Genomic DNA, 25,598 nt, shown 5'->3' with positions numbered 1-25,598 from the left:
TTCTTGCCATCGTTTTCTTGGTCAAAGAGAAGGGAAGCCAGAGGCTGACATGCAGTGAGAGAAAATGGCTATTCCATTAAGAGCCCAGCCAAACCACTCCAAAACCCAGGGTTTATTTCACACTGGGGAACAGGATGAGGTGTCTGCCTGCAGTGGGAGAGTCCCCTCGCCTGCTTCAGCCATCAGTGGCCCACGCGGGGCACAAAGGGCACAAAGTGCAAGGCCTGGGGGGCGGAGGAGGTGGGAGGGGAGTTCCTAAGTTAAGATGGAAACTTAGGAAAGGGCGTCAAGCTGTCCTGCCGCCCGCCGGGCGGTTCCAGTCCTTCCTCCAGGCCACGTTCTCGTGGGTCTCTGCGGCCTCCCGTAGCGTGTCCATCCACAGCACCTTGGTTTTGGTCGCCTCATCCCTGCGCTGCGGGTTCCCCTCCGGCGTGTCCTGGGCAGGACCAAAGAGGGAGGCAGGTCAGGGGCTGGTGGTCGCCGCGGACTCCCCAGCTGTCCCCACCCCCAGGTAGCATCCCTTTATGCAGGCGCGCCTCCGCTGCCCGGACGGTCAGCCCCACGAAGGCAGGGCCGCCGTTCGCTCTGCGCGCCCGCCTGCCCGGGCGGGTCCTGGGCGCAGGTCGAGCGCGCGGCCGCCGTGGGTCTGCGGGTTTCCTGCGTCCGGCAAACAGCAGGCCCTTCCTCGGTGCAACCCACCTTGAGCAGGTCTCGCGTCCGCTGCTCCCCCGGCGGCACCACCACGAAGAGGAAGATTCCCAGGCCCGCGCCCAAGCCCAGCATCACGGCCGCCTGCAACGCCTTGCTCAGCGACCCCATGTCCTCGGCCGGCCCCGGCGGAACCGGGCTAGAGGGGCGGGACCTCCCGCGGGCACCCCCCCCACCCCCTCCGCCACCTAGAGAGGCCGACGCGCGGCCATAGAGACGAGAGACGCAGCCCTCCGCGGGCGGGGACGCCGGCCTAGAGAGGCCAACGCGGGGCCATCGAGACGGGGCGGAGGGGGACCGGAAGTGAGAGGCTTCGAAGGGGGAGAACGAGACGCAGAGAGAAGCCTGAGAGCTCCTCCTGCTGCTCCTCCTCCCGCTTCGTAGAGCCCGGCGGGGATGGAGCGCGACGAGAGCTCGTTGCTATGGCAGCCGGGGACGGGATCGCCGAGCGCCCAGATGTGCCTGGGGTCTGCAGAGCGCTGCCTTTGCCCCTCGTCCGCGGAGCCGACCGTGCACTTGCGGTTAACCCACTAGAAAAAATCGCGAAGTCCGGGCTGTCCGAGGAGTTTGGAGAACGCAGCCCTTCATCCACATGTTCATCTGGTGACCAGCTATGGCCACGTGAACTGAGATTCTATTTGTAAAGCGCTTAGGCGCCGCATAGATGCTATCGGTACTGCGATCGGGGCGCTCGCTTTGATCCGCCGCCCCCTGCAGAGAGATGCCTCGCGGTCACATTCAGGCTACGTCCATCACTGACTGCAGAGCGTCTGTCCGGCTTTGTCCTTTCACCTTATTGAAGATCGATCCGCTCTACAAGGGCTCTCCGCTTGCCCACCGAGTCACTTATCCTCTCCCAGCCTCAGTTTCCTCCTCTTCGAAATGGGCATAATAGGCACCCGCAGCGCAGGGTTGTAATGAGGATCGAGTGGGACAGTGGCGCTATGCAAGCTGCCATTATTATAAATGAAAAAGCATTTATTAAGTGCTTCCTATGTGCAAAGCCCTGGGCTGTGCTGGGATTATAAATGGAAAGTCACGCAGTCCTCGCTCTATTCTAAGGGGTGAGACAACACACAGGGAAGGTTTTAACCACCGGTCAGGTAGCCTACTGGTAAAAGGGCATCATTTCTGATACTGAATAATTTGGTAGTGCCGAGAACTTTCAGGCTGCACTTCCACTAGGCTTCCTTCTCCATCCGACTGGACTGGAAGCAAGGCTCTTCTCCAGATTCTTGGGTTCAGGGTCCTGGGTTGTCTCCATCTGGGTCTGAAAAGAGGTGATGATTTGACTTCCTTGTCAAATTCCTTTTCGCATGAGGGTCTTAGGCTCGGTGACCTTTTTCAGTTCTAAAACATTCTATTCCTCTATGATTCCTTTAAATTTATTTGTAATTTTCAAGATTCATTTCCACAAGATTTTGAGTTACAAATTTTCTCCCCATCTCTACCCTCCCCCACCCCAGTCCTTTATGATTCCTTAAAGACCCCTGGATGGGAGTTGGGAGATTTGGGACGAAGTCCCAGCTTGATGACCATATTCCTGTGAGTCTTGGCTGCTTGTCTACAAAGTGGTTGGATTGATTGTCCTTTAGGTCCTTCCAGCTCTATTAATTTGTTTGCACAACACTTGGTCTTACAGCCGAAGCCGGAACTATGTTCCAAGTATAAGTAGTGCAATTCTATATATGAGGAAACTGGTTTAGAAGGGTACAGGGATTTGCCCAAATCCTACCATCTAATCATTAAGTCTAGGACAGCTCTGTCTCTTATTTCTGCTAGGGTCTGATTGGGCTTAGTTATATCAACGTGACCTCAGATCCCATCCCCCCACACCTACTCCCTTCTGTAAAACAAAACACAAAGAGCTGGTCAATTTTATGGCAAAGGTCTCCAGAGAAGGATCCTGAGCCATGCATTGAGGTGGAGAAAAGGGAAAAATAGCTTTCAACCTTCTCTCTTCCGTCTTCAAATGCCAAACTTTGTTCTTTCACAATATTCCCTCCCCCTCTGGGACTCCATAATCTCCCTGCTGTTTGTCAGCCTCCTTTCCTCAGATGCGATTAAGGGGCCAGTTTCCAAAGGAGATTACCGGGGCAAAGTCAGTCTCCCCTTCTGTGGGAGTCTGGGTATAAAGGGTCTTGGGACAGAGGGGGACACCAGCATATCGGTTAGATCTTTGAGTGGAGGAATTCCACTGTCACCCCCATCACAATGGCCTTCCTGCCTAGGAGCAGTGAGGAGGAGGAGGAAGTGTCTTGGCCCAGCAACAGCCCAGGCTCTCCCTGGAAACCAGACCCTCCGAATCAGGTCAAGAACTTGTGGGATGACCAGGACATGCAGGTACGGGCTCCAAACCCTCCTCCCACTTTGGCCTAGAACCTGCTCCAAGTCCCTGCCTCTGCCTTGTTTCAGATGCTGAGTCAGCTTCTGCCCTCCCTTAGGTTTCTTCTCAAAAGCCTCGTCCACCATCAATTACTGTGGAAGCCACAGATATAAACGAGGTGGAAAGTGGGGAGCTCAGGTGGCCTCCGGAGGAGCTGCTACTGTCCGACAGTGAAGAGGAAGAGGATGAGGCCTTTTTCCAGGACCAAGATGAAGAATCAGGTAAGGAAGTATTGGTCTGGGAGCCCTACAGATGATGGAAGGGCCAGAAAGAAATGGAAATAGGCAGGAAGCAACTGTTTAGGTGGGAGAAAGAGGGAAACCATAGGCAATGGGGGTGGATGGAATTTCCTTTAACATCAAATGGCAGAATAGAGGAAGACATGGATTCAAATCCTGCCCCAGAAACCTAACTGACTCTGGGCTTAATCTGAGCCTTAGTTCCTCAATTGTAAGTGGGAAGAATCCAATCAAAGTGAATGTAAAGGGCTTTTCTTTTGGCAACTTAAAACACCTTGGAAATGTCAAGGTCATTTTCCCACCCCAGGCTGGGCTTGGTGTCCCCTGGATCCCAGATCATCTCTAAGAACCCTCAATCCTGGATCTGACTGGGAGCAGGATGAAGATGAAGAAACCTGGGGGGAGAGTGAAACTTCATGGATTTCTGGTAAGATTAAGGCTCCTTTCCCTGTCTCCTGAATCCCGGGCCCATTCAAGATCTCCATTCCCCCCACCCACCCACATGGCCTACAGAGTAGGGAATAGCAACAACCAGGACAACACAGAAGCCCCTATACTTCCCACCCAAAGGGAAAAGTTATCAGTCATCTGTAAACTTGTTGCACAAACAGAATAATGAGGAAGATTGGTTTTATTGAGCTGCCTGTACCAAATAAGCAAAATAGCAGAGTCCCTTGAAGGGTCCCAGTTCATGTACTGTCACCAATCTGCTGCCAACCCCTTGCTCCAAGCAGGGCAGACGAACATCAGGGTCCTCATCTGAGAACTGCACTAGGGTACCCCGGGGGACCAGCACCCGAAGACACTCAGACAGCAATTGCTGTGCTCCAGGTTGGCCACCCCTGGCCACAGCATCCCAGGTGCCCTTGTCTAGCACCAGTTGAAAGGACCCAGAAGGACAGATAGAGCCCAGGTTCCTGGCATCAGCTTGTAGGAAATGCAGACGAGAATCGGGGTGCCTGGGGCTTAATCCGGAGTGCCCTTTTAGCATCTGCTTCATTCGGGACACAGCCACTGGAGAAAAGTCCACCCCAAGCACGTTCAAGGGCAGGGGGCATTTGGTATAAAGTCCAGAGCACAAATCTGAGGTCCCACAGCCCACATCCAGCACCCTGAGTGGAGTCACTGCTGGCCCCTGAGGAGTCCCTCTCTGCAGTAGTGGCAGGAGAAGCCCCTGAACCTCTTCGTATCCAAAAAACCAGTCGAAATTAGGGGAACTTCCGGGTAGGGCCTGGGTGTGGAGCCGGTCCCAGAGGCTGGGATCCGACAGGCAGCTGCTGGTCAGGGAGCCTGCACAGGGTTGGGACCCCGAGAGGGCAGCCGTCAAGGGCTCGTACTGGACACCCCGCTCCTTCCCTCGCGCATTCCCCACCTCCAAATCCCTACCGGCCCAGGAGCGCTTCGCCTTGGTCACCCCATGAAGTCTGCGCAGCAGTGCCATTGAGAAGGTCGCCAGCGCCAGTCTCAGAGGAAGGACGAATGCCAGGCGATGCAAGGGAGGGTTCGGGACCACGGCCAGCGGCCAATTCTGAGCCCGGAGAAAAGTTGCTCACGGCTCCCTCCCCGAACCCCACCCCGAAACGAGGAACAAAGGTCAGAACCAGACAGCTCTCAGGGAGTAGGCTTTATTTACTGAGTGGACCAAAGGGGAGAGGAGTGATCCGATCATTCCAGGTCCAGTGGCGGCGGCGAACAAGGCCCTGTAACAGAAGTACAGCAGATGAGCATCTGAGGGTGCGGGGAAAGCCAGGCGGATCCCGAGCCCCTCTCTCAGCCCCGCAAATGGGACGGTGTCCCGGCGAGTGAGGATAGAACCGGCGGATGGGGAGCCGCAGGCACCGAAGACATAACGCCGGGGGAACCAGGGTCCCCTTGATCTGCCTCCGTACATAACGGGGGCCGGGACCGAGCACCCGGGCCCCGCCAAGAAATGGAGGCGGGCTGTGGGGAAGCACGCGGCCGTGCCTCCGAAAACCCCGAGCCTAGCCGAGCCCCTCCCTTCGGACACCCCCAATGACACCGTCCGCTGAAGGCCAACCGGCCGTACTCACCGGCTACCAGGCAGAAAAGGGACGGTGGGGGCGGCCTGCGTCCCTTTTATATGCTGGCGCCCGCCCCGCCCCCTAGCCCTGATTGGCCTCTCTGCTTGGGGGCGGAGCCTCTCCTCCAGAAGGGGTGGGACGCGGCGCCACAAGCTCGTGGAACGTCGGAAGCTGTGCTGAGCTCGGCGCCTGGACCATGGGGGCGCCCGGGGGGAAGATCAACCGGCCACGGACGGTGACTGCGTGGGATTCCCGATCGATGCCCCCTCGCCAGGCCTGGTGGCCCTGCTTGTCCCTGCCCCCAGCTCGCGCCGTCCTCGTGGTCCCCCAGCCCGAGCCACGGCTGCCCAGGGAGGGCCCTCCACGCAGGCTGCCGGGGTTCCGGCTCCCCCTCCGCAGCCCCCTCGTACGGGTTGGCTGGGAGGGCCGGGCGGGCCAGGCTCTGGAGCACCCCCTCCCCTAACTGCTGCCCTCTCCTCTCCCTACCAGGAGCTGAAAAAGAAGCTGTTCAAGAGGCGCCGGGTGCTGAGACGGGAGCGGCGGCGGCGGCACCGGGTGGTCGGGGCGGTGGTGGACGAGGGGCTCATTACTCGCCATCATCTCAAGAAGCGGGCGTGAGTCCCCAGATGACCCCCTCCTGGGACACCCCTAGCCCCACTCATTCCCTTACCTCTGAGGCTCGTCGCGCCCCTCTGCTCCTCAGAGCACTCCCTAGACCCTTTCTCCAAAGGGAGGGCATTCCAGGCATGAGGGACGGGCAAGGAGATGGGAGATGAGTCCCTTGCGTGAGGAGCACAGAGAGAGACAGTTTGGCCGGATGGGGAGATACACTTACATGCATATCGGTGTGTTGTATTTCAGCAAGCCGTCCCAAGGCCATGTGTAAGCATGGCATTGAGCACCTAGGAGTCTCTCACTAAGGACTTTGTTGATGGGGAGCCGATGGAGGTGGTGTGGACCAGCTGGTGTCTCCAGCAGCTTCTTATGATCCTCTAATGACCCACCATCACTGGCAGGAGAGGCCCGTTTAAGTTACACACATTATCTTACTTGAGCCTTTCTCACAGCCTTTCTTGAGGGAGGCGCTGGTCTTATCCTCCCATCCCCACTCCCACACACTTGGACCAAGAGACTGAGCTCATTCTGACTTTGCCACCGGCGCCCCCCCCTCCCCAGGGGAGGGCTGGGCCAGAAACCTGGAGGCCCCCTGAGAATTCAGGCAACAAGCAGGAAGTATCTAGTAGTACCTACTACGTGCCAGGTCCCAGAGATACAGAGGCAACAGTGGGAAAAGTCCCTGCCCCCTGGGAGCTTACCTTTGGGGGTGGGGATAATGTGTATACAGATAAGGAAATTCAAAACCTACACAAAAGAGCTGCCCCTGGATGGAGCTTCTTTGCCCCTTTCCTTTAGATCCAGTGCCCGGGCCAACATCAGCTTGTCTGGGAAGAAGAGAAGGAAACTTTTGCAACAAATCAGGCATGCCCAAAAGGAGAAGGCTGCCATGGAGGGTGAGGACAATGGTGGGCCTGGGAGGGTGGGAGCAGGGAAAGGACTGGGGCCTCTCAAAGAAGAGGTTGGAGGGCAAAGGTTGACCTTAGGAGGGCATTCTGCCATCTAACCTTTCCCCCCATTCCTCTGTCAGTGGAAGCTCCCCCGAAGCCGGGCAGGACCACTGAGGCACAGCCTAGACAGAAGAAAAGGAAAACTGGAGTCATCCAGGATGTGGAGATGGAAGACCTAGAAACTGACAGCTGAGCCCAGACAACCTCACAAGAAGCCATCCCTTCAGTTAGGACAAGGAGGCAGAGCCCCTTAATGATAGGCCTTTAAAAAAGTTTTTATCTTTGGAGGCAATCAGGGTTGAGTGACTTGCCCAGGGTCACACAGCTAGTATGTGTCTGAAGCTGGACTGGAACTCCCGGGTCCTCCTGACTCCAGGGCTGATGCTGTATCCCCTTCGCCTCCTAGCTGCCCCCCCCCACCGTAGGTTTCTAAAGTGATACGGCTCTGACCTTTCCCCTCCCTCCCCTCCTATGCCTCATTCTTCAAGTCCCTTGACTAGGGGCAGGGGAGTGGCAGATACTGTTTCCTCTGCTTCCTGGGGAGGGAAGGGAGGCCCATGGTTCAGTAGTGGTAACAGTTTGTAATAAAGTCATTTGAGTTCTGACTGGAGTGTCTACGTGAGTCTCTGTGGAAAGAGGGGGATAGGGTAAGGACTGGGGAGCAAAGCCTAAGAAGGCAGCCTCTGAGACAATCCGTGCTCCCAAGACCGAAGGTTCAGTGTTTCAAACTATGGTTTCCTGACAAGTAACCTCTCAAGATCTGAGTTAGTCTCTTTTTTTCTCAATGTTCTTATCCGTAAACTACATATTTTGCTTCCTGACCACAGTTATTCAAATCAAACAAAATGGTATGAATTGAAAAGCTGGTAGTTCAGTGGAGAGAGCATTGAATCTGGATTCAGGAAGACCTGAGTTCAAATTCTCCCTCATATTCTTAATAATTATGGGCAAATCACCCATCTCTCTCCACTTATCTGTAAAATGAGGTTGTCCCACAGGGTTCTTGCAAGGATACATTGAGAATAGTATCTGTCAAGTGGTTCCTTAAAGGGATGTGTAAATGCTAGGCATCATTACAGAAGTGTTTGGGGAAGTATGAGGCAAAGTTCCGTCACTTAAGATAATCATTGTAACTCTTAATTGGGTAGCCGTACCCAGCCATCAAAGCTCCACTTCCACCAGGAGTCTTCTAGCCCTCCTGCACCTTTTCTTCGCTCACCTTGCACACGATTTGCCCCACATTCCCCTAGTGAGATCTGTTGACCTGAGAGTTTGGTTAAAGAAAGCAAACAAGCTAGGTGGTAGAAATTTTATGTTGCTTATTCATTTATTCCCTTAAAACTAGCAGCTACATGACTGCCTGAACAAAGGAATGAGAAGGCTTAAATACAATTTTAGTCCCAACTCAGCACACCTGCATTTCTTCACCTTCATGATCCTCATGTGTGTTTAACCAAGATACAAGAAACGGATTTTCCTTAATGGCACAGGTTGTAAATAAGTCAAGATAGTCGACAAAGTGTCAATTGGAATTACAATCCAGGATCTCTGTGTTTAATTTACCATTAACATTCCATAACACAGTATATGCCCATAAAATTTTAAGATAAGAAAAAGGCACATTATTCAAGATAGTTTTCTCGGGTTAAGGGTCTCATCCTTAACGGCCTTAGACAAAAGAGAATGCTCTTAAGTCAGCCCAATCTGCCCTTGTTGACATAGGAAGAGGCATCCTCTGAGCTTACTCAGTGAACAAAGAGGTTGTTTAAGCTGGTTAATCAGTTCAGTCTCTTCCTCTGGTTAATCAGTTCAGGCTCTGGCCCGTATTGAAGTTACAAAAATGATATTAAATGATATTAATGATCATCAGATCAAATAAGAGGAGTATTTGTTACCAAAGTGCTTGACTTGCAGTAGGTGCTTAATACACAATTGTTCCCTTCTTCACTCCACCCTCCCTGCCCCTCTCCCGTATGGTTTTGACTTGCTCAGTTGTGTGTGTGTGTGTGTTTATCAGCCTTGTCTCCTCAACAAAACTGATCCGTTCATGGAGAACAGAGACTGTCATTGTACGGTTCAGGTCCCCAGTTGCTTGTCAATGATTTTGTTAAGTGATTGGATTTCTAAGGGTTCCAGGAGAGGAGTTAAAGAGTTGTGTTAATCAGGCACTAACCTCTCTGGACAATTGATCCTGAAAACCTGAATCCCAAGAAAAGAAGCAAAGCCTAAAAGGGGCAGTTTACCATTTCACTTCCGGATCCAGATGTCTGACTACCTGTCCCTCTGCGGCCCAGGCTGGATCTCCAGCTCCTACCCTGAACCCGCTTTTAGATCTTTTCATCTTCTGTGGGGTGGGTTATTATCCACTCCATTTTACAGATGCAGTTAGGCTGAGAGAGATTAGGCGACCTGTCTGTGTCTAAGTGTCAAACTCAGGTCTTCCTGACCTTGTTACTTCTCAGTCCTTCCCATCCCCGGCCGGCTGCAATGTGTGATCTCACGTACCCTCTCCTTTCCTCCCCAATGCGGAATTGATACATATTTTAAAATATTTGCGGTATTTACTCACGAAGCCGGTGTTACATATTGAACAAGTTTGGTATCAGCAAGGGAGCTGATTTTGTGGCATTTCTTTATTCAGTAAATGGTCAAAAGAAAAAACGTGTTAAAGGAATTGGAGACGCACCTCCCCTCCCTTAGGCGAATCAGGGGAGATGACAGCTTCCGTTTGTGGCTTCAGTTTACCCCCCTTCTCATCCCTCCAAACCGGCAGTCAATAATCTAGGGTTTATTAGAACCTTAGAATGATGATGCTCTAAGAGCGTCGTTTCCGCCGCACTGCACACGGTGTCTCGTTGGACGCTCACGACCGTCCTGGAAGTAAGTACTAGGATCATGCCCATTTTACAGAACGTCGGTCTGTAAATAGAACGCTATCATTTCCTGCGCACATGGGGAGAATATATGAGGGAGCCCGCCGTGGAAAGGGGGCTAGGTCCTGTAGGACGTGCTCTCTAGGATTCGTGCACGCTGGGTGGTTAGGGTCTCAGTTTCCCTATCTGTAAAATGGGAGGGTCGTTCCAGCGGTCTCCCCTCTCTGACGTTCTCGGATTGGCTTAGGGGCGTTCCGCCCCGCCCCTCCCCGCCTTCCTAAGCCCTCCCCTTGCAGGGACCCGGCGGGGCGCGGAACGTTTCTACCTCGACCTCAGGTGGGGCCGGACTCCTTTGCGCGCCCCGCCGCTCGGCGGTTTCCGTCGCTCGCTGGCCGCCCCGCGCGCATGCGCCTCCCGCGCTCCGCCGCTCCCGCCCCCGCCGCCCCTCCAGCTGCCGCCGACGCCGCCGCCGCCGCCGCCGGCCCTGGGCTCGGGATGTCGGCGCTGTGTGATCCTGCCGGGCCCCCGGCCCCACCCGCGCCCGCCGCCCACGGGCCCGCGTCCCCGCTCAGGTGCGTGGGCGCCGGCGTTCGAGCCGACCTGCAGTCGGCGCCTGAGACTCGTCGATCCCGCCCCATTGTACAGACGAGGAAACTGAGGCCGCGTAGGGGGCGGGGCGGAAGCGTGAGGGCGGCCGGTTCGGTTCCCTGGTTTTACGTCCGAGGAAACTGAGGCCCGCGGCGGGAGGGGCTCGACTAAGGGCAAACCGCAGAGCCTGGGTCCGGACCCTGGGCCCCCTCCCCCCGGCGGGTGCTCTCGCCCTGCACTAGCTCGGGGTTCTAGAGGCGGCCGGGGAGGAAGGAGGGCACCCCAGGCGCCGGGGACGGCCGGTGCAAAGGCCCGGAGGGCAGAGTGTCGCCTCGCGTGTAAAAGGGGAGCAGCGAAAGGCAGCCGGAGCCGGGGTTCGGGGCTTCAGGGCAGACTCGGGGAGGCGGCGGTCCTCGCTAGAGGCACTCGGGGGCCGAGGAGGGATCGGGATCGGGAGCGGGGGGGTTCTGGACCAGGCAGCCGCGTGGCCACGGACTGGACGCCCGAGAGAGGGGAGGAGGGGGAGAAGGGCCGAGGCTTGGCAGCCGTCGGGGGAGGCCGAAGGAAGGGGCCCCCAGGTCTGGAGGCGCGGGGGCGGGAGGGCTGCCCGGCTGCACGCGTCTGGTGTCCACTGGACAGTTGGTGTTGGAGGTGTGGGAGTCCCCAGCCCCGGGATGCCCCCGTCAGTCACCCAAGCACTGGGGCACACCCACCCGGGGTGGGCGCGGGTGACTGTGGGAGGAGCAGCCGGGCCTATGCAGAGATTATTGGCCCTCCGAGTGGGGTCTCGAGTCAGAGGGGGAGGCAGTGCAGCTAGTGAGTGGGACAGCTGAGGTCCAATCAGCCCCTCCCCCCAAGCCTGTGGTCAGAGAATTGGAGACTCCCAGGGTCAGAGCTGGGAGGAGCCTTCAAGCAGTGTGGGCCAGTGGTTAGAGCCTGCTGGATTCGGACTTAGGAAGTGTGGGTTCAGATGAGATCTATACCAGCTGTGCAAGACCCTTCCTCTCTCCTGGCCAGTTTCCGTGGAGCCATGATACAGAACAAGGCGGCGTCTGGGGCTCTTAAGGTCCATGAACGTCGGCCCAGACCTTTATCGGATGTAGAGAGGAGCACAGTGTGGGGGGAGGAGGCAGCTCTGATCTGGAGCACCTCCTTTCTATGGGCTCTAACATAAGGGAGCTGGACCCAATGAGCTTCCCATCCCACCGTGTCATAATTGCTCCATGTCCCTGAGCGTTGTGTTTGGTTCCAGGAGTCACAGTTTGGGGATGGGGGGCGTCCCGTGGCCTGGCGATCAGGGCATTGGAAACCCTGCCGTAGGAGTATCAGTTCAAGGAGGAGGGGAACAGGAGGAAGGACCATGATGTCACTCTTCTATTTGCCAGACCCAGGAGTAGTGAGAGGGAGGGTTTGCAGACAATTGGGAACGTCCACAAGTGGAGGGAGCTTCCCTGGGGGAGGTGGTGGGCACCCACGGAGGGAGTCTGGCAGGCTGGGGTGGGATGGCCCTCTTGGGGACATTCTAAGAGGGAGGTCTGGCTCCTGTTCAGGAGTGGGTTAGATCCTGGAGGCTACAAGGGACTTTCCTTCTTGGTGATGATGCGGGGATGCTGCTGGATTTGTTGGGGGGCAGAAGCCTCTCAGCACGGGCCCTTTCTCTCCCTTCTCCACAGTGCGCAGGAGCTGGCTCAGGAGATCAAGGCTTTTCTAACTGGTGTTGACCCTGTCCTAGGCCATCAGCTCTCTGCCCGTGACCACGCCCGTTGTGGCCTCCTCCTGCTGCGCTCCTTGCCCCCGGCCCGGGCGGCCGTCCTCGACCACCTGAGAAGCGTCTTTGATGAGAGCGTCCGGGCCCACCTGGCTACGCTGGATGACGGTGCCACGACGGGCCCGCAACATCTCCGTGCGCCACTGCCTTCCCACGCTCCCGCCGGGGGTCCTGGTCTGGAGGATGTGGTACAGGAGGTGCAGCAGGTGCTCTCTGAGTTCATCCGGGCCAATCCCAAAGCCTGGGCCCCTGTGGTGAGCGCATGGTCCATCGACCTGATGGGACAGCTCAGCAGCAAATACTCTGGCCGCCACCAGCGGGTGCCCCATGCCGCAGGCTCCCTCAATGAGCTGCTGCAGCTGTGGATGGGGTGCCGTGCTACCCGGACCTTGATGGACATTTACGTGCAGTGCCTGTCTGCCCTCATTGGGAGCTGTCCCGATGCCTGTGTGGATGCCCTCCTGGACACATCTGTCCAGCATTCTCCCCATTTTGACTGGGTCGTGGCCCACATTGGCTCCTCCTTCCCTGGGACCATTATCTCTCGTGTCCTGTCCTGTGGACTCAAGGATTTTTGTGTCCATGGTGGGGCTGGGGGGGGAAGTGGGGGAGCAGGTGGCCCCCCTGCGACCCCAGCAGCAGATGTCTTCCCCTCCAACCCTGCTGTCCCTGGGGAGAAGCGCGTGCCAAAGATTGCATCTGTGGTGGGGATCCTGGGGCACCTGGCCTCACGCCATGGGGACAGCATCCGCCGCGAGCTCCTTCGTATGTTCCATGAGAGCTTGGCGGCAGGCTCGGGGGGGCGGGGGGGTGACCCCTCCCTTCAGGCCACAGTGCCCTTCCTGCTGCAGCTGGCGGTCATGTCTCCAGCCCTGCTGGGCACTGTCTCGGGGGAGCTGGTGGACTGCCTGAAGCCCCCGTCGGTCCTGAGCCAGCTTCAGCAGCACCTCCAGGTCTTCGGCCGAGAGGAACTGGACAACATGCTGAGCCTGGCGGTCCACCTGGTCAGCCAGGCATCTGGGGCCGGGGCTTACCGGCTCCTGCAGTTCTTGGTGGACACGGCTATGCCAGCATCGGTCATCACACCCCCCGGCCTTGCTGTCCCCGACGCTGTCCGGGAGGCCTGTGACCGCCTCATCCAGCTGCTGCTGCTGCACCTACAGAAGCTGGTGCATGATAGGGGAGGGTCACCTGGGGACGGGGTCCTGGGTCCTCCGCCCCCACCCCGTGCGGTGCCCTTTCTGGATGCCTTGCGGAGCCACGTTGCAGAGCTGTGTGGGGAGACCCTGAGGCTGGAGCGGAAGCGCTTCCTCTGGCAGCACCAGCTCCTGGGCCTTCTGTCTGTCTATACCCGGCCCAGCTGTGGGCCTGAAGCTTTGGGCCATCTCTTGAGTCGGGCCCGAACCCCAGAAGAGTTGAGCCTGGCCACACAGCTCTATGCTGGGCTGGTGGTCAGTCTCTCTGGTTTGCTGCCCTTGGCTTTGTGCAGTTGCCTGGCTCGAGTCCATGCAGGGACGCTGCTCCCTCCTTTTACTGCCAGGCTGCTCCGGAACCTGGCTGTGCTGGTCGGGTGGGAGCAGCAGGGTGGCGAAGGCCCCGCTGCCCTGGGGGCCCGTGTTGGTGAGGCTATCTCTGCCCAGCTTCCTGACCTGGCTCCGCTCCTGTTGCACCCCGAAGAGGAAGTGGCTGAAGCTGCTTCATCCCTGCTGGCCATCTGCCCCATTCCCCAGGGAGCCCTGCTCCCTGCCCAGCTCCTGAGCTTGGTGAGGGCCGGTGTGTCTCGATTCTTTGCCTCCCTGAGGCTTCATGGGCCCCCGGGTGTCTCCTCAGCTTCGCAACTGCTCGCACGGCTCTCCCAGGCCTCTCCTGCTGGCCTCAAAGCCGTCCTCCAACTTCTGGTGGAGGGAGCTTTGCATCGCGGCAATGCAGAGCTGTTTGGGGGTGAAGGAGAAGGGGGAAGTGAGAATGTGTCACTCGCCGCCTCTTCTGGTTCAGCCTCTGCTTACCTGCTGGAGACCAACAGGCGGCACACGGCTGCAGTGCCGGGACCGGGAGGCGTCTGGTCAGTGTTTCATGCTGGAGTCATTGGCCGGGGCCTGAAGCCTCCCAGGTCAGCCCGCTCCCGTAGTGCCCAGGAGGTGACCTACAACACGCAGAGTCTCCTTCGACTTTTGGTGCACTGCTGTAGTGCTTTGGGAGGGACCGGAGCCGGTGACTGCTGGGGATCCCCTGCGTTGAGCCCCGAAGCGGCCAAAGCAGTGGCAGTGACCTTGGTGGAGAGCGTGTGCCCAGATGCAGCTGGGGCTGAGCTGGCCTGGCCCCCTGAGGATCATGCCCGCACCACGGTCGAGCGGGACCTCCGCATCGGTCGCCGATTCCGGGAGCACCCGCTACTCTTTGAGCTGCTGAAGCTGGTGGCTGCGGCACCCCCGGCCCTGTGCTACTGTTCTGTCCTGCTGAGGGGGCTCCTGGCGGCCCTCCTGGGTCATTGGGAGGCCTCCCGCCACCTGGACACCTCCCAGTCGCCCTGGCAGCTGGAGGCCTCCTGTACACTGGTGGCCGTCATGGCTGAGGGGAGCCTGCTGCCCCCGACCCTGGGCAACATGCATGAGGTGTTCAGCCAACTGGCGCCCTTCGAGGTTCGGCTGCTGCTGCTCAGCGTCTGGGGCTTCCTGCGAGAGCATGGCCCCCTGCCCCAGAAGTTTGCTTTCCAGCCTGAGAGGGGCCGCTTTGCCCGGGACTTCTCCAGGGAGGGGGGTGGGGCCGGGGGGCCCCACCTGGCTGTCCTGCACAGTGTCCTGCACAGGAACATTGACCGCTTGGGCCTGTTCTCAGGCAGGTTCCAGGCCTGGCCCACCCCGCAGAGGCAGGGTACATGAGCTGCCCCTAGGGGGTGTGTGAGGGGGGCGCGAGGTCGGTGCCACCCCACCCCCTGCCCTGACCATTCCGTTGGTTCTTCCCCCACTAAATAAAGGTTGCCCAGTTTGCAAAGACCATGACTAGTGTGGCCATCCTAGCACAGCTTGGGGGGGGGGGGGGGGGCGGGCTGGGAACGGAAACGGGCCAATGGCAGCGCAGCAGGTTGGAAACACTCCTATCACCGGCTGCCTGTTCCTTATTCCCGCCTCCCGGCTCCCTTCCGTCATGGCCTGCGCTTTGCCCATAGGCCAGTTTGGCTCCCTGCTCTCGGGTGGCCAATCACCTCTCGGGACGGGAGGGCGCGCGGGGTCACGTGTCCCTGCGTGACGGGGGATGGGAGGAGGGGAGAGCCAGGGTCAAGGATCAAACCCGGCACAAGATGGCGGCGGCGGCGCGTCGGAGGTGAGGAGAGTGGGGAAGAACTCGGTCCGGCTCCGGCGACCCTCTCCCCTGCCCACCCCCGCCCAGTGTCCCGGCAGCCCCCCTCTCCCACCTGACACCTGGGGAACATCCCTAGGAAGGGCCCATGGGGGATGGAGCGAGCGCCGACCCGGTCGTGGGGGTGGGGCGGATGGACGGGGCTGCGACCCTGGACGGGGGTGGGGTGGGGGACACGGTTCTGAGAGGGTCCGGCGTGGCTGGCCTGAGAACACGGTGGTGGCCCGCGAGTGTAGACGGCCCCAGAGCCACGCACTCCCTCCTCTGGGCCGGGCCCTTTGATCCCCCCTAAGCCTGAGAGGGGGCACAGATGAGGAAGTGGAGGCGCCGCGACGTCCAGTGACTTAGCCAGGGTCACCCCAGCTAGGAGGAGCCCGAGGCCGGTTTCGAACTCAGGGCTTCTTGCCCGCAGGCCCATCGGCTAGTTGCCTCATCTGTAAAATGGGGGCACGGATGATCGTTGGATGGGAGTTTATGTAATCCCAAAGCAGACGCCCCCCTGGGGTCTAGTGAAAGCGGACTTCGTGGCGCCCCGCATGGGTCCCGCCCTGTGCCTGGAGTCTTGCTCGGACCCCCGGCTCCGTGTTCGCCTTGGCTTCCTGGTTCTGGATCGTGGAGGGAAAGGGGGCGGCCGCTGCGCACACCCGGGGGACCCCGTGGGCCCGGGTGGGACAGGAGGAGGCGGCAGAAAGCCAAGCCCACGGGGACCCACCGCACCCTGGCTCCTCCCCCGAGTCTGTGCCCCGGGGACAAGTGTGGCTCCCGGCGTCCCCTTGGGGCCGCTGCTCGGGGCCCCTTTTGTCCCAGAGGCTGATGTAACCTGAGCCAAGAGCCCGGACCTCTCCCTGCCGTGCTGGGGGGTGGGGGGCAGTTTGCCGCCTTTTCCTTCCCCAAGGCCCAGTGGGTAAGGTAACAACCCTTAGTGTAACAGATGATTAACGCCGCCGGTGGAAGGGAGCCGGCTGTTACTGGGGGTTTCCCGGGCCCCCTGGGCCGCCTAGTCCGCAGGTCCTGGTCCTGGTCCTGGTCCTGGTCCTGAGCGCTCCCTCTTCCTTTCCCAGGTCCCAGGCAGAGCTGGCCCTGGCCTGTCTGGGCCTCTGCCTTTCCGCAGCCTTGGCAGTGGACAGAAGCAACTTCAAGACGTGTGACCAGAGTTCTTTCTGCAAGTACGGATTGGAGGGGTCCTGGGAAGAGAAACAATGGGCAGTGCCCTGGGGGCTCCAGGGGAAGGCTGGGCTTCCGGAGCTGTCTGCCCCGCCCGCCCCGGCCCCCCCCCCCCCGCCCCCCCCATTTATCCAGTCTCTTCTGTGCAGGCGGCAGCGCAGCATTCAGCCCGGCTCTTCCCCCTACCGTGCCCTGCTGGACTCTCTAGAACTTACCCCTGATGCCCTCACGGTCCACCTGGTCAATGAAGTCACCAAGGTCAGAGGTGGTATGGAGGGATAGGTCTGGAAGAACATGGGGGGGTGAATCCTCCGGGTTCTAGGCTCTTGTAGGGGGAGGGGCTAGCAAGAAGAGGACCCCAAGCCCCCACCCCTGCCGGGGAGCATGGGGCAGGGCTGGTCCTCACCTGTGTCTCATGCAGGTGGTGTTGCTGTTGGAGCTACAAGGACTACAGGGGAACATGACTCGGATTCGCATCGATGAGCTCAAGCCCCTCCGGCCACGTTACCGGGTGCCTGATGTCTTGGTGGCAGATCCCCCCACGGCTCGGTAATTCTACTGGGGTCTCTGCCTCTCTTCACCTTCTCCCTCCCCCACCTCCAGGGCCTCCTGGTCTGTGTGGTCTTCATTACTTCTTCCTCTTGATGTTGTCATTAGGCTGTCCATCTCTGGCCGAGATGAGAACAGCGTGGAGCTGACTGTGGCCGAGGGCCCCTACAAAATCATCCTGACGGGAAGGCCCTTCCGACTGGACCTGCTGGAGAACCGCAGCCTTGTGCTCAGCGTCAATGCCCGGGGACTTATGGTCTTTGAGCACCAGAGGCTTCCCAGGAATTCGTGAGTAAAGGGATGGGAAGCTACCAGAAAGGGCTGCAAGGAGGCCTCCTAGAGAGTCTGGGCCCGACGGGTTTCTTGCGGAGGGATGGAGGAGTCAGGGAGATGGGGGAAGGGAAGAGTCAAGAACCTTCGGGGAAAATGCGCGCTGGCCAGGAGACTGCCCCTGCCCTACGGTGGGGTGCCCTTCCTGGGCCTCCCTCTTCAGGCGAAGAGACCCGAAGTCACTTCACCCCTCTCCTGGAGCTGTCTTGTTTCCCAGATTTATTTTTCCCCCATTTTTTTTTTAAATAAATTTTTTTTTGTTTGTTTGGTTTTTCCGTCTCTGGATGTTCGTCGACTGAAACTCACTTTTGTGTTTCTGTTTTTGTGTTGGTTTTGTGCCTCCTTTCCCCTGCCCCTCTGCCCTCCCCTTCCTTCCCCTCTCCTCCTGCCCCAGTTTCTCGGATAAAGTTAGTCTCACGTTCGGTAGCATATGGGATAAGATCAAGAACCTTTTCTCTAGGTAAATCCACGGCCACTGGTACTGTATCTGTTCCTTAACCCCTGCCCCTCCATCCCTGTGCTCCTTTATCCCGCGCCCCACAGAAACACACACACACATGCACACACGTGTGCACACGCTCTCTCTTCCCCTCTCTTTCTGTGTCTCTCTCTCTCCCTCCCTCTCTCTTTTTCTCTCTCTCTTTCTCTCCCCCCCCCACCCCATCTCTGCCCTCTTAGCTAAAGGATTTCTGTTCCAGGAGGGCTGGGAAGTGCTGGGAACCTGCTTGCTACTCCCTGGGGCTAGGAAGGTGGATGCTGGGAGCTTTGTTCTCTCTGCTTCAGGCAAGATGGAGTAGGAGTTGATCAGGGTGCCCCCGTCTCCAGGTGCCCCAGCCCACTATGTAGATCCCTCCCCAAGGATGACCCTTCACCTTTGAACAGCTTTTGTCCTACAGAAGGGGAAAGTGAGGCGGGGTGGGGGGAGGGGAGGGGGATTGACTGGGCGGTGAGGCGGTAACAACCAGGTTTGTGCTCATTCAGCTGCCAAATCCCCTGAGTTGTTCTGCCTCTTTCCCTCCTTTTTTCCCTTGTTCCCAGTGCTCTACAGTGGCATGCGTGGACATGTGAAAAGCACATTACTTGTTGCCTTGATCATTGCCCTCCTTCCCTCCCTCCCTGCATCCCTCCTTTTCACCTCTTGGCACACTCCCAGGCCTGCCTTTGTATGAGGATATACTCCCTGGGGATGTACTCATTCCATGCCTGAGTGAAGCTCAGGCCCTATGCTCCTTCCTCATCCCCATGCTTCCACCAGCCCCCAAACAAACAAAGTCAAAGCCAAAAAACCTCTCCCCTTGGCCTGGAGCAGACAACTCTCCTACCTTCCAGGGAGGGACCACAGGAACCAGCTGAGGGGGATGGAACCCCAGACGAGGAGGCTGCTGGGAAAACAGACAAGGTGAGAGGGAGGAAGGAGGGAAAGTGAGGCAAGGCGGGGAGTGCCGACTCAGACTGACCGGCCTGCGCCACTTGATTGGGGTGGCATCCCCTTTCTTCCTCTTGCAGTCAGAGGAGAACAGAGGAAAGGATGACAGTGATGAGCCAGGGGCCTGGGAGGAGATGTTCAAAACCCACTCAGACAGCAAGCCTTTTGGTGAGGAGGGAAGGGCATTGGAGCAAGAGGGAGGGGGCACTAAAACAATGGGTGGAAGGCCTGACCTGCCTCCTTTTACAGGCCCCACGTCAGTGGGTCTGGATTTCTCTTTGCCTGGAATGGAACATGTGTATGGAATCCCAGAGCATGCAGACAATCTGAGACTGAAAGTCACTGAGTGAGTCACATGCAGAGGGAGAGGGGCAGGGAAGGCAAGGGAGGGGATGTGCACAGCCAGAGGCTGGAGGGCCTTCCCTGGAGGTCATGTGAGCAGTCACCCCATGATCGCTTGGGGGCAGTTCTGATGCCTTGGCCTTTGCAGGGGCGGGGAGCCATATCGACTCTACAACCTCGATGTCTTCCAGTATGAGCTGTATAACCCCATGGCCTTGTATGCCTCAGTGCCTGTGCTCTGGGCACACAGCGTCCACCGAGACCTTGGGATTTTCTGGCTCAATGCAGCTGAGACATGGGTTGATATATCCTCTAATACGGCAGGAAAGGTGAGGGGGAGACTAGGGATGGGGGGCTGTGGAACATCACCAGGTGACAGGAAACAGTCACTTGAGGTCTACATGGTCTGGGTACAGAAAACAGGGATGACTTGCTTGGGCCCAATGGGAGTGTGATTACTGGTGGGAGGAAGAAATCTATTGTGTCATCCAGGCCTTCTGGCAGAGCCCATCAGACCAATACTCTGGAAGGAGGTCCTGGATGGCAACTAGGGAATGATTGAAGACCCCTGTTGTGGGAATCGGTAGGCAGGGAGTATCTAATTTCTCGTCGTCCTGGCACAGACGCTGTTTGGGAAGATGCTGGATTACCTCCAGGGTGGGGGAGAGACGCCCCAGACTGATGTGCGCTGGATGTCAGAGAGTGGTGTTATTGATGTGTTCTTGCTCCTCGGGCCCGCGGTCTCAGACATCTTCCGTCAGTACGCCAGTCTCACAGGTGTGGTCCTGCACATCGTTAACGTCTTGGTCCGAGTGCCAGACCAGCAGCCCTGTGCTTACTGAGCACCTCACCTTCTCACATGTACAGGCCTGGTTTACAGCATTTCTAGAATCCTCATTCTTTTGTTCAAATTTGGTTTTGTGATGACAGTTTTTGTTCTTTTGTATCACCTTTGCATCCGTATGCATCCTTTTCTCTCCCCTTCCTCATGAGCCATCCCTTACAACAAAGAACAATAAGGGGGTTTAGTACCAGACATCAGTCGCATCAGCTGTGTTGGGGCAACCCCTCCGAGTCTTGTTTCACTTCCACAGTCCTGTTCTCCCTGTAGGAGATAAAGGAGGAAAATGCTTTTCCTCCTCCCAAGTTTCTGTGTCTTGAATTGCTGATATGGGGCTGATCTTGGGCCTTGCACTCAGGCACAACCCATGCTTTGAATTTCGCCTGATTGGTGACTCCACAATCCTTCCCTGCTCCCATAGGGACCCAGGCCCTCCCCCCACTCTTCTCCCTCGGCTACCACCAAAGTCGTTGGAATTATCGGGATGAGGCCGATGTGATTGATGTTGACCAGGGCTTTGATAATCATGACATCCCCTGTGATGTCATCTGGCTGGACATTGAACATGCTGATGGCAAGCGCTACTTTACCTGGGACTCGAGCCGTTTTCCCCAGCCGCTTACCATGCTGGGACATCTGGCTGGCAAAAGACGGAAGGTAAGAGGGCTAGCTGGCCGTGAAGGGAAGTCGGTCAGCTCTCGGGGTCCGAGCAGGAGAGCCCTTGACCTCTTGGTCTTTCCCTCTTCACAGCTGGTGACCATCGTGGACCCTCACATCAAGGTGGACTCGGGATACCGGGTGCATGAGGAATTACAGTCACTGGGACTGTATGTCAAGACTCGAGATGGTTCTGACTACGAGGGCTGGTGCTGGCCAGGTCAGGAGGGAAGGCCTGGCCAGGATTGGCAGAGCTGAGAGGAGTGGGGTCCCACTGTGGTTGGAGCTTGGGTGTGTGACCAGCCTCTAGCTGCAGGGGGTGACCCTTGCTTCTGATCTTCTCCAGGCTCCGTTAGCTACCCCGACTTCACAAACGTCAAGATGAGAGACTGGTGGGCAAATATGTTCAGCTTTGACAAGTATGAGGTAGGATGAGGGTGGGGTGCGCCTTCCATCTGCACCCCAAATTCCCATTCACACTCTGTGCTTAAGTGCTTAATGCCCTTACTTTGTCTTAGCCTTTATGGCTAAGAGGAGGGCCTCTACAAGAACAAGTCTTCCCATAGCTACCCAGAGAAGCAGGAGGGTGGCTCGGGAGCTGGCTCCCCAACTCTTCTCTGGGCTTCTAGGTTCAGCAGGATAGTGAACCAAAGGGTGCACTTGGTATCTTTGCTTTCTTCCAGACACGTTGATGATTTTTCTTTGTCATCTGTTGCTACCCTCAGACCTCCCTTGTAACAAGTAGCATTGAGAAAAATTGACCATCTGGCCATGTTGGAAAGCCCCCTGGTCCCCAGCTCTACTGAGTGAAGGGAGGCCCTTCCCATTATCAGTCTTTCAGTCCTGCCTGGGCACTGTTGAGGGGGTTTTGAAGTCTTTGTGGTCATCATGTACATTCTTTTTTTTTAAAGTCACTGAATCAATTGGTAAAAGTGCTGCTTGGTTTCTCTGAATGTATTGCATTTATCATTTCTTAGAAATGCTGCCTCTTGCTTTCCTGGCTTCCTTGGACCCTGGCTCTCTTCCTTTTGTTTCTAGGGTTCAGCCTCAAACCTCTATGTTTGGAATGACATGAATGAACCATCGGTGTTCAATGGTCCTGAGGTCACCATGCTCAAGGATGCCCGGCACCATGGGGGTTGGGAGCACCGAGATGTCCACAACATTTACGGCTTCTATGTGGTGAGGCTCCTGGGTGGCCTTGAGCCATGGGGAGTGTTGGGTTGGGGCCTGCTGCATCACTGTCCTGACCACAGCTTTCTCTGTGCCCCCTCAGCACATGGCCACAGCAGAGGGGCTCATACAGCGCTCTGGAGGGGTAGAGCGCCCATTCGTGTTGGCCAGGGCCGCCTTCGCTGGCTCTCAGCGCTTTGGTGAGATCTTGCAGGAGGGGAGGGGAGGGCAGGAAGCTGCATGAACATGGGGTACAGGGGCGTGGGAACACCCTTCCTATGGGCAGTCTGCCAGCGGGTGAGTGTTCCGTGTTAGCTCCAGCTGCACCATGCTAGGACATCCAGCTGGCCTGCTTGGAGCTGGTGGGACAGACCCTACCTCTTGGCAGTCAGATGCTCCGATGGATAGGAGATCCCTGCTGAACTGGAAGGGCACTAGCTAGGACAGGCTGAAGGGAAAGCTCTGTTGGGTGGGATCTGAAAGGATGGGTTTCACTTCCGCCTCCAGGTGCCCCTTCATGATGTTCTTTGTGTCCTTTCCCAGGAGCTATCTGGACAGGGGACAATGCAGCAGAGTGGGACCATCTGAAAATCAGCATCCCCATGTGCCTCAGCTTGGGGCTGGTGGGGCTTTCTTTCTGTGGGGGTGAGAAATGGGGTCCTGGATGAAAGAGGGGCTTCAGGAGGAGGGTCACTGGCTGGAGATACCCAAGAGGAGGAGGGAGGGAGCACCCTCTCTACCACCTCTTCCCCAATCTCATCCTGTGCCTCCCAGCGGACATTGGCGGCTTCTTCAAGAACCCTGAGCCAGAGCTGCAGCTGCGCTGGTACCAAGTAGGCGCATATCAGCCGTTCTACAGGGCTCACTCACACATGGACACAGGCCGGCGAGAACCCTGGCTGCTGCCCCCCGAGTACCTGGGGCCACTCCGAGACGCCTTGCGCCAGCGCTATGCCCTGCTCCCCTTTTGGTATACCCTCTTCTATCGTGCTCACCGTGATGGGCATCCTGTCATGAGGTAAAAGGGGCAGTGCCACAGGCTGGGGACAGAGGCGGGTCTGGGAGAAGGACAAGGATGTGTGGACAGCCCAGGGGGTGGGGTTCACTCAGTACTTCACTTCCACTCTCCTGTCCTCTACCTCCCCAGGCCCCTGTGGGTGCAGTATCCAAAGGATGTGACCACCTTCAGCCAAGATGATCAGTACATGCTAGGTGAGAATGGTGGTAAGGGATTAAGATCTGTGGCTGTGGGAAGAGTCTGGTATGGAGACCCCTTGCCTGTAGGCAGGAAGCTAGGGCCCTCCTCCTGCTGTGGTAAGTGACCGCAGCACCCTGTCTGTTTTAGGAGACTCTCTGTTGGTTCACCCTGTGACAGAGCCTGGGGCCCGTGGAGTCCAAGTGTACCTGCCTGGCCAAGGGGAGGTAAGCTCACAGAGGGAAAGGGGCTTAGACAGGACCAGAGAGAGAGAGTGTGTGTGCAAGTGCACGCGCACGCCTTTGTATCTGTGTGTGTGGTGGGGGGTGAAAGCAAACACTAAGTGGGGAACCCACCATCATTACTCCTTCCCTTTAGGTGTGGTATGACGTTCAGAGCTACCAGAAGCACCATGGCCCCCAGACGTTGTACCTCCCGGTCACTCTCAGCAGCGTGAGCGCTCCCCACTGTCCACTGCTTGTCCCTTTCTTGTTGTGTATCCCTGGGGAGAACAGGAGGTTGGCATGGATGTTAAGGAGGGGACGCTTGACCCAGGCTTTTCTCTCTCCCCCAGATCCCTGTGTTCCAGCGTGGGGGCACCATTGTGCCTCGGTGGGAGCGTGTGAGACGATCTTCAGACTGTATGAAGGACGATCCCATAACCCTTTATGTGGCAATCAGCCCCCAGGTGAGGGACCCAGGAATCTTTCCTTCAGCCTTCCTGTCCCTCTAAATCCTGCCTGCCCTCTGTGGCTGCTAGACTCTCACCCGCTTCCACACAGGGCACAGCAGAAGGAGAACTCTATTTAGATGATGGCCATACTTTCAACTATCAGACTCAGAATGAGTATCTGCTACGAAAGTTCACCTTTTCGGGAAACACTCTCACCTCCAGGTAAGGAGCTCTCCCTGGTGCTGCAGGGGCGTAGCCTTCCCTGTTTCCCTTTGACATGTCTGCTGATTTCTCTGTTCTACCCCCTCCAGCTCAGCTGACCCACAAGGCCACTTTGAGACCCCAATCTGGATTGAGCGGGTGGTGATCCTCGGGGCTGGAAAGCCTGCCTCTGTGCTGCTCCAGACAGAGGGTAAGGGAGTGACTTGACCCCCCCACCCCCCAGGGGGGAAGGTGGAGGCTGGTTTTTGCCTGTCCAAATCTGACTGGCCATGTCTTTTGTCCCCAGACATGCTTGAAAGTGTCCTGAGCTTCCATCACAATGCAGAGACCTCAGTGCTAACTCTGCGCAAGCCTGGAGTCCCTGTGGCAGCGGACTGGAGCATCCACTTGCGATAGCCCGAGGGTTATCCCTGCCCAAGCCAGATCCTGAGTAACCCCTCCCTCTGCCTTGAGGTCTGCTCCCTGTCCCAGAGTCACCTTTCCAACCACAGTAGGGCCCAGATGCTGCCCGAAGGATTCACTGGCCATAAGCTGGGCAGGGGCCAGAGGAGCTTCCGAGGTTGGGAATCCCTCCTCTGCTTCCCTGACCCCTCCTCTCCCAGCAGACAGCGACAGCGGGACCCCTTCCCATGACTTCACCCCATCTTTGTAGGGGACCTGAACTCTTCCTCCCTAGACTCTTCCCCCTCATGCCTTGGTTTTAGGCATCTGGATCTAGCCACCCAAGGACACTGGTCTCCACCTTCATCCCCTGCCCACCCCTTTTATTCCTCTCCTCTGGTTGAGGGAAGGGACTCCAGGTGACTTCTCTTCAGCCTTTCTATTTTCATACCCCATCGATACACTGGGACCACCCCCTTCCCTAGTAGGTGATGAGTGGGGAGAAAGAAGATTGTGAGGCTCCTCCTTCCCCCAACTCCTCACTCTGCCAGAACTGCTGCGGGCCCCTTGTCTCCCTGCCCTTGGGGGGAGAGGGGCCCAGCCCCCCCCCCCCCCCCCCGTTGTGGACCCGTCCTCCCCCCTGGGGCAGTGACAGGCTGCCCAGTGTATTTATTGCGGGGGGGGGGGGGGGGGGGGGAGGGGTTGGGGGGTAATGGATCATGTGTGCCCAGGGCTGGGGGCTCCGAGAAATATGGGAAGGGGCATCTGGGTGGACATTTTTTTACTTCCCCGTGGCCCGAGCTGGGGCAGGTTTTGATAAACGGAAAAACAATAAAAGAACCGAAACTGTCGGAAGACTCGTCAGTGAATGGGGGGACGGGGAGGTGACGGTGGGGTCACCGTCACACGGCCCGCTCTGCGCTTGCGCCGTGCATCTTACGCGACTACAGCGAAGAGGACCCCTCAGTACTTAAGAGTGGGGTCCCGATGACAGGGGTTTGGCCAGTCCCGGACACCGCGTGACCTCCAGGGCTCAAGCGTTCTGGAAAGCGCTGGGGCGTGGCATTGGCCTGGCCCGGCCCGCCCCTCTCCGCACTGCTCGGGTCCTAGAAGGGTCTT

The 25,598-nt window shown here is 57.7% G+C and overlaps 5 protein-coding genes and 1 non-coding gene across 7 annotated transcripts; 3 read left to right on the top strand and 3 right to left on the bottom strand.

Annotated features, from left to right (window-relative positions):
- Window positions 1-97: 97 nt before the first annotated feature.
- Window positions 98-874, bottom strand: LOC118854277 (ubiquinol-cytochrome-c reductase complex assembly factor 3). Its single transcript, XM_036764634.1, has 2 exons — window positions 700-874; window positions 98-436 (listed from the first exon to the last, which is right to left on the bottom strand). The coding sequence occupies exons 1-2, from the start codon at window positions 817-819 to the stop codon at window positions 287-289; spliced, it is 270 nt and encodes an 89-aa protein (XP_036620529.1). The 5' UTR covers window positions 820-874; the 3' UTR covers window positions 98-286.
- Window positions 875-3,946: 3,072 nt separating this feature from the next.
- On the bottom strand, window positions 3,947-5,404 carry CSKMT (citrate synthase lysine methyltransferase). The gene is made up of 2 exons (XM_036762511.1): window positions 5,385-5,404; window positions 3,947-5,033 (listed from the first exon to the last, which is right to left on the bottom strand). The coding sequence occupies exon 2, from the start codon at window positions 4,772-4,774 to the stop codon at window positions 3,965-3,967; it is 810 nt and encodes a 269-aa protein (XP_036618406.1). The 5' UTR covers window positions 4,775-5,033; window positions 5,385-5,404; the 3' UTR covers window positions 3,947-3,964.
- LOC118855569 lies at window positions 5,122-5,270 on the bottom strand. Its single transcript, XR_005010745.1, has one exon. It is a non-coding gene; the product is annotated as a small nucleolar RNA SNORA57 (small nucleolar RNA).
- Window positions 5,405-5,522: 118 nt separating the features above from the next.
- Window positions 5,523-7,545, top strand: C6H11orf98 (chromosome 6 C11orf98 homolog). Its single transcript, XM_036762512.1, has 4 exons — window positions 5,523-5,610; window positions 5,865-5,989; window positions 6,789-6,886; window positions 7,021-7,545. The coding sequence occupies exons 1-4, from the start codon at window positions 5,572-5,574 to the stop codon at window positions 7,131-7,133; spliced, it is 375 nt and encodes a 124-aa protein (XP_036618407.1). The 5' UTR covers window positions 5,523-5,571; the 3' UTR covers window positions 7,134-7,545.
- Window positions 7,546-10,213: 2,668 nt separating this feature from the next.
- INTS5 (integrator complex subunit 5) lies at window positions 10,214-15,157 on the top strand. The gene is made up of 2 exons (XM_036762534.1): window positions 10,214-10,385; window positions 12,075-15,157. The coding sequence occupies exons 1-2, from the start codon at window positions 10,219-10,221 to the stop codon at window positions 15,046-15,048; spliced, it is 3,141 nt and encodes a 1,046-aa protein (XP_036618429.1). The 5' UTR covers window positions 10,214-10,218; the 3' UTR covers window positions 15,049-15,157.
- Window positions 15,158-15,428: 271 nt separating this feature from the next.
- Window positions 15,429-25,330, top strand: GANAB (glucosidase II alpha subunit). Of its 2 annotated transcripts, XM_036763220.1 has the most exons (25): window positions 15,429-15,490; window positions 16,588-16,692; window positions 16,840-16,948; window positions 17,112-17,239; window positions 17,348-17,527; window positions 17,964-18,029; window positions 18,899-18,968; window positions 19,076-19,163; window positions 19,245-19,341; window positions 19,486-19,666; window positions 19,961-20,114; window positions 20,600-20,835; window positions 20,929-21,055; window positions 21,182-21,261; window positions 21,874-22,017; window positions 22,112-22,208; window positions 22,552-22,653; window positions 22,783-23,026; window positions 23,156-23,220; window positions 23,354-23,430; window positions 23,582-23,656; window positions 23,778-23,891; window positions 23,986-24,098; window positions 24,188-24,288; window positions 24,385-25,088. In XM_036763220.1, the coding sequence occupies exons 1-25, from the start codon at window positions 15,468-15,470 to the stop codon at window positions 24,492-24,494; spliced, it is 2,886 nt and encodes a 961-aa protein (XP_036619115.1). In that variant the 5' UTR covers window positions 15,429-15,467; the 3' UTR covers window positions 24,495-25,088. The 2 variants fall into 2 exon arrangements, with proteins under 2 accessions (XP_036619115.1, XP_036619116.1); XM_036763221.1 differs by lacking the exon at window positions 17,964-18,029 and having other exon boundaries at window positions 24,385-25,330.
- Window positions 25,331-25,598: the final 268 nt, after the last annotated feature.

Source organism: Trichosurus vulpecula, chromosome 6 (assembly GCF_011100635.1).
Source record: "Trichosurus vulpecula isolate mTriVul1 chromosome 6, mTriVul1.pri, whole genome shotgun sequence".
Classification (NCBI taxonomy): domain Eukaryota; kingdom Metazoa; phylum Chordata; class Mammalia; order Diprotodontia; family Phalangeridae; genus Trichosurus; species Trichosurus vulpecula.
Note: the sequence above shows the minus strand (reverse complement) of the source record. Positions and strands in the feature narration are given on the sequence as shown.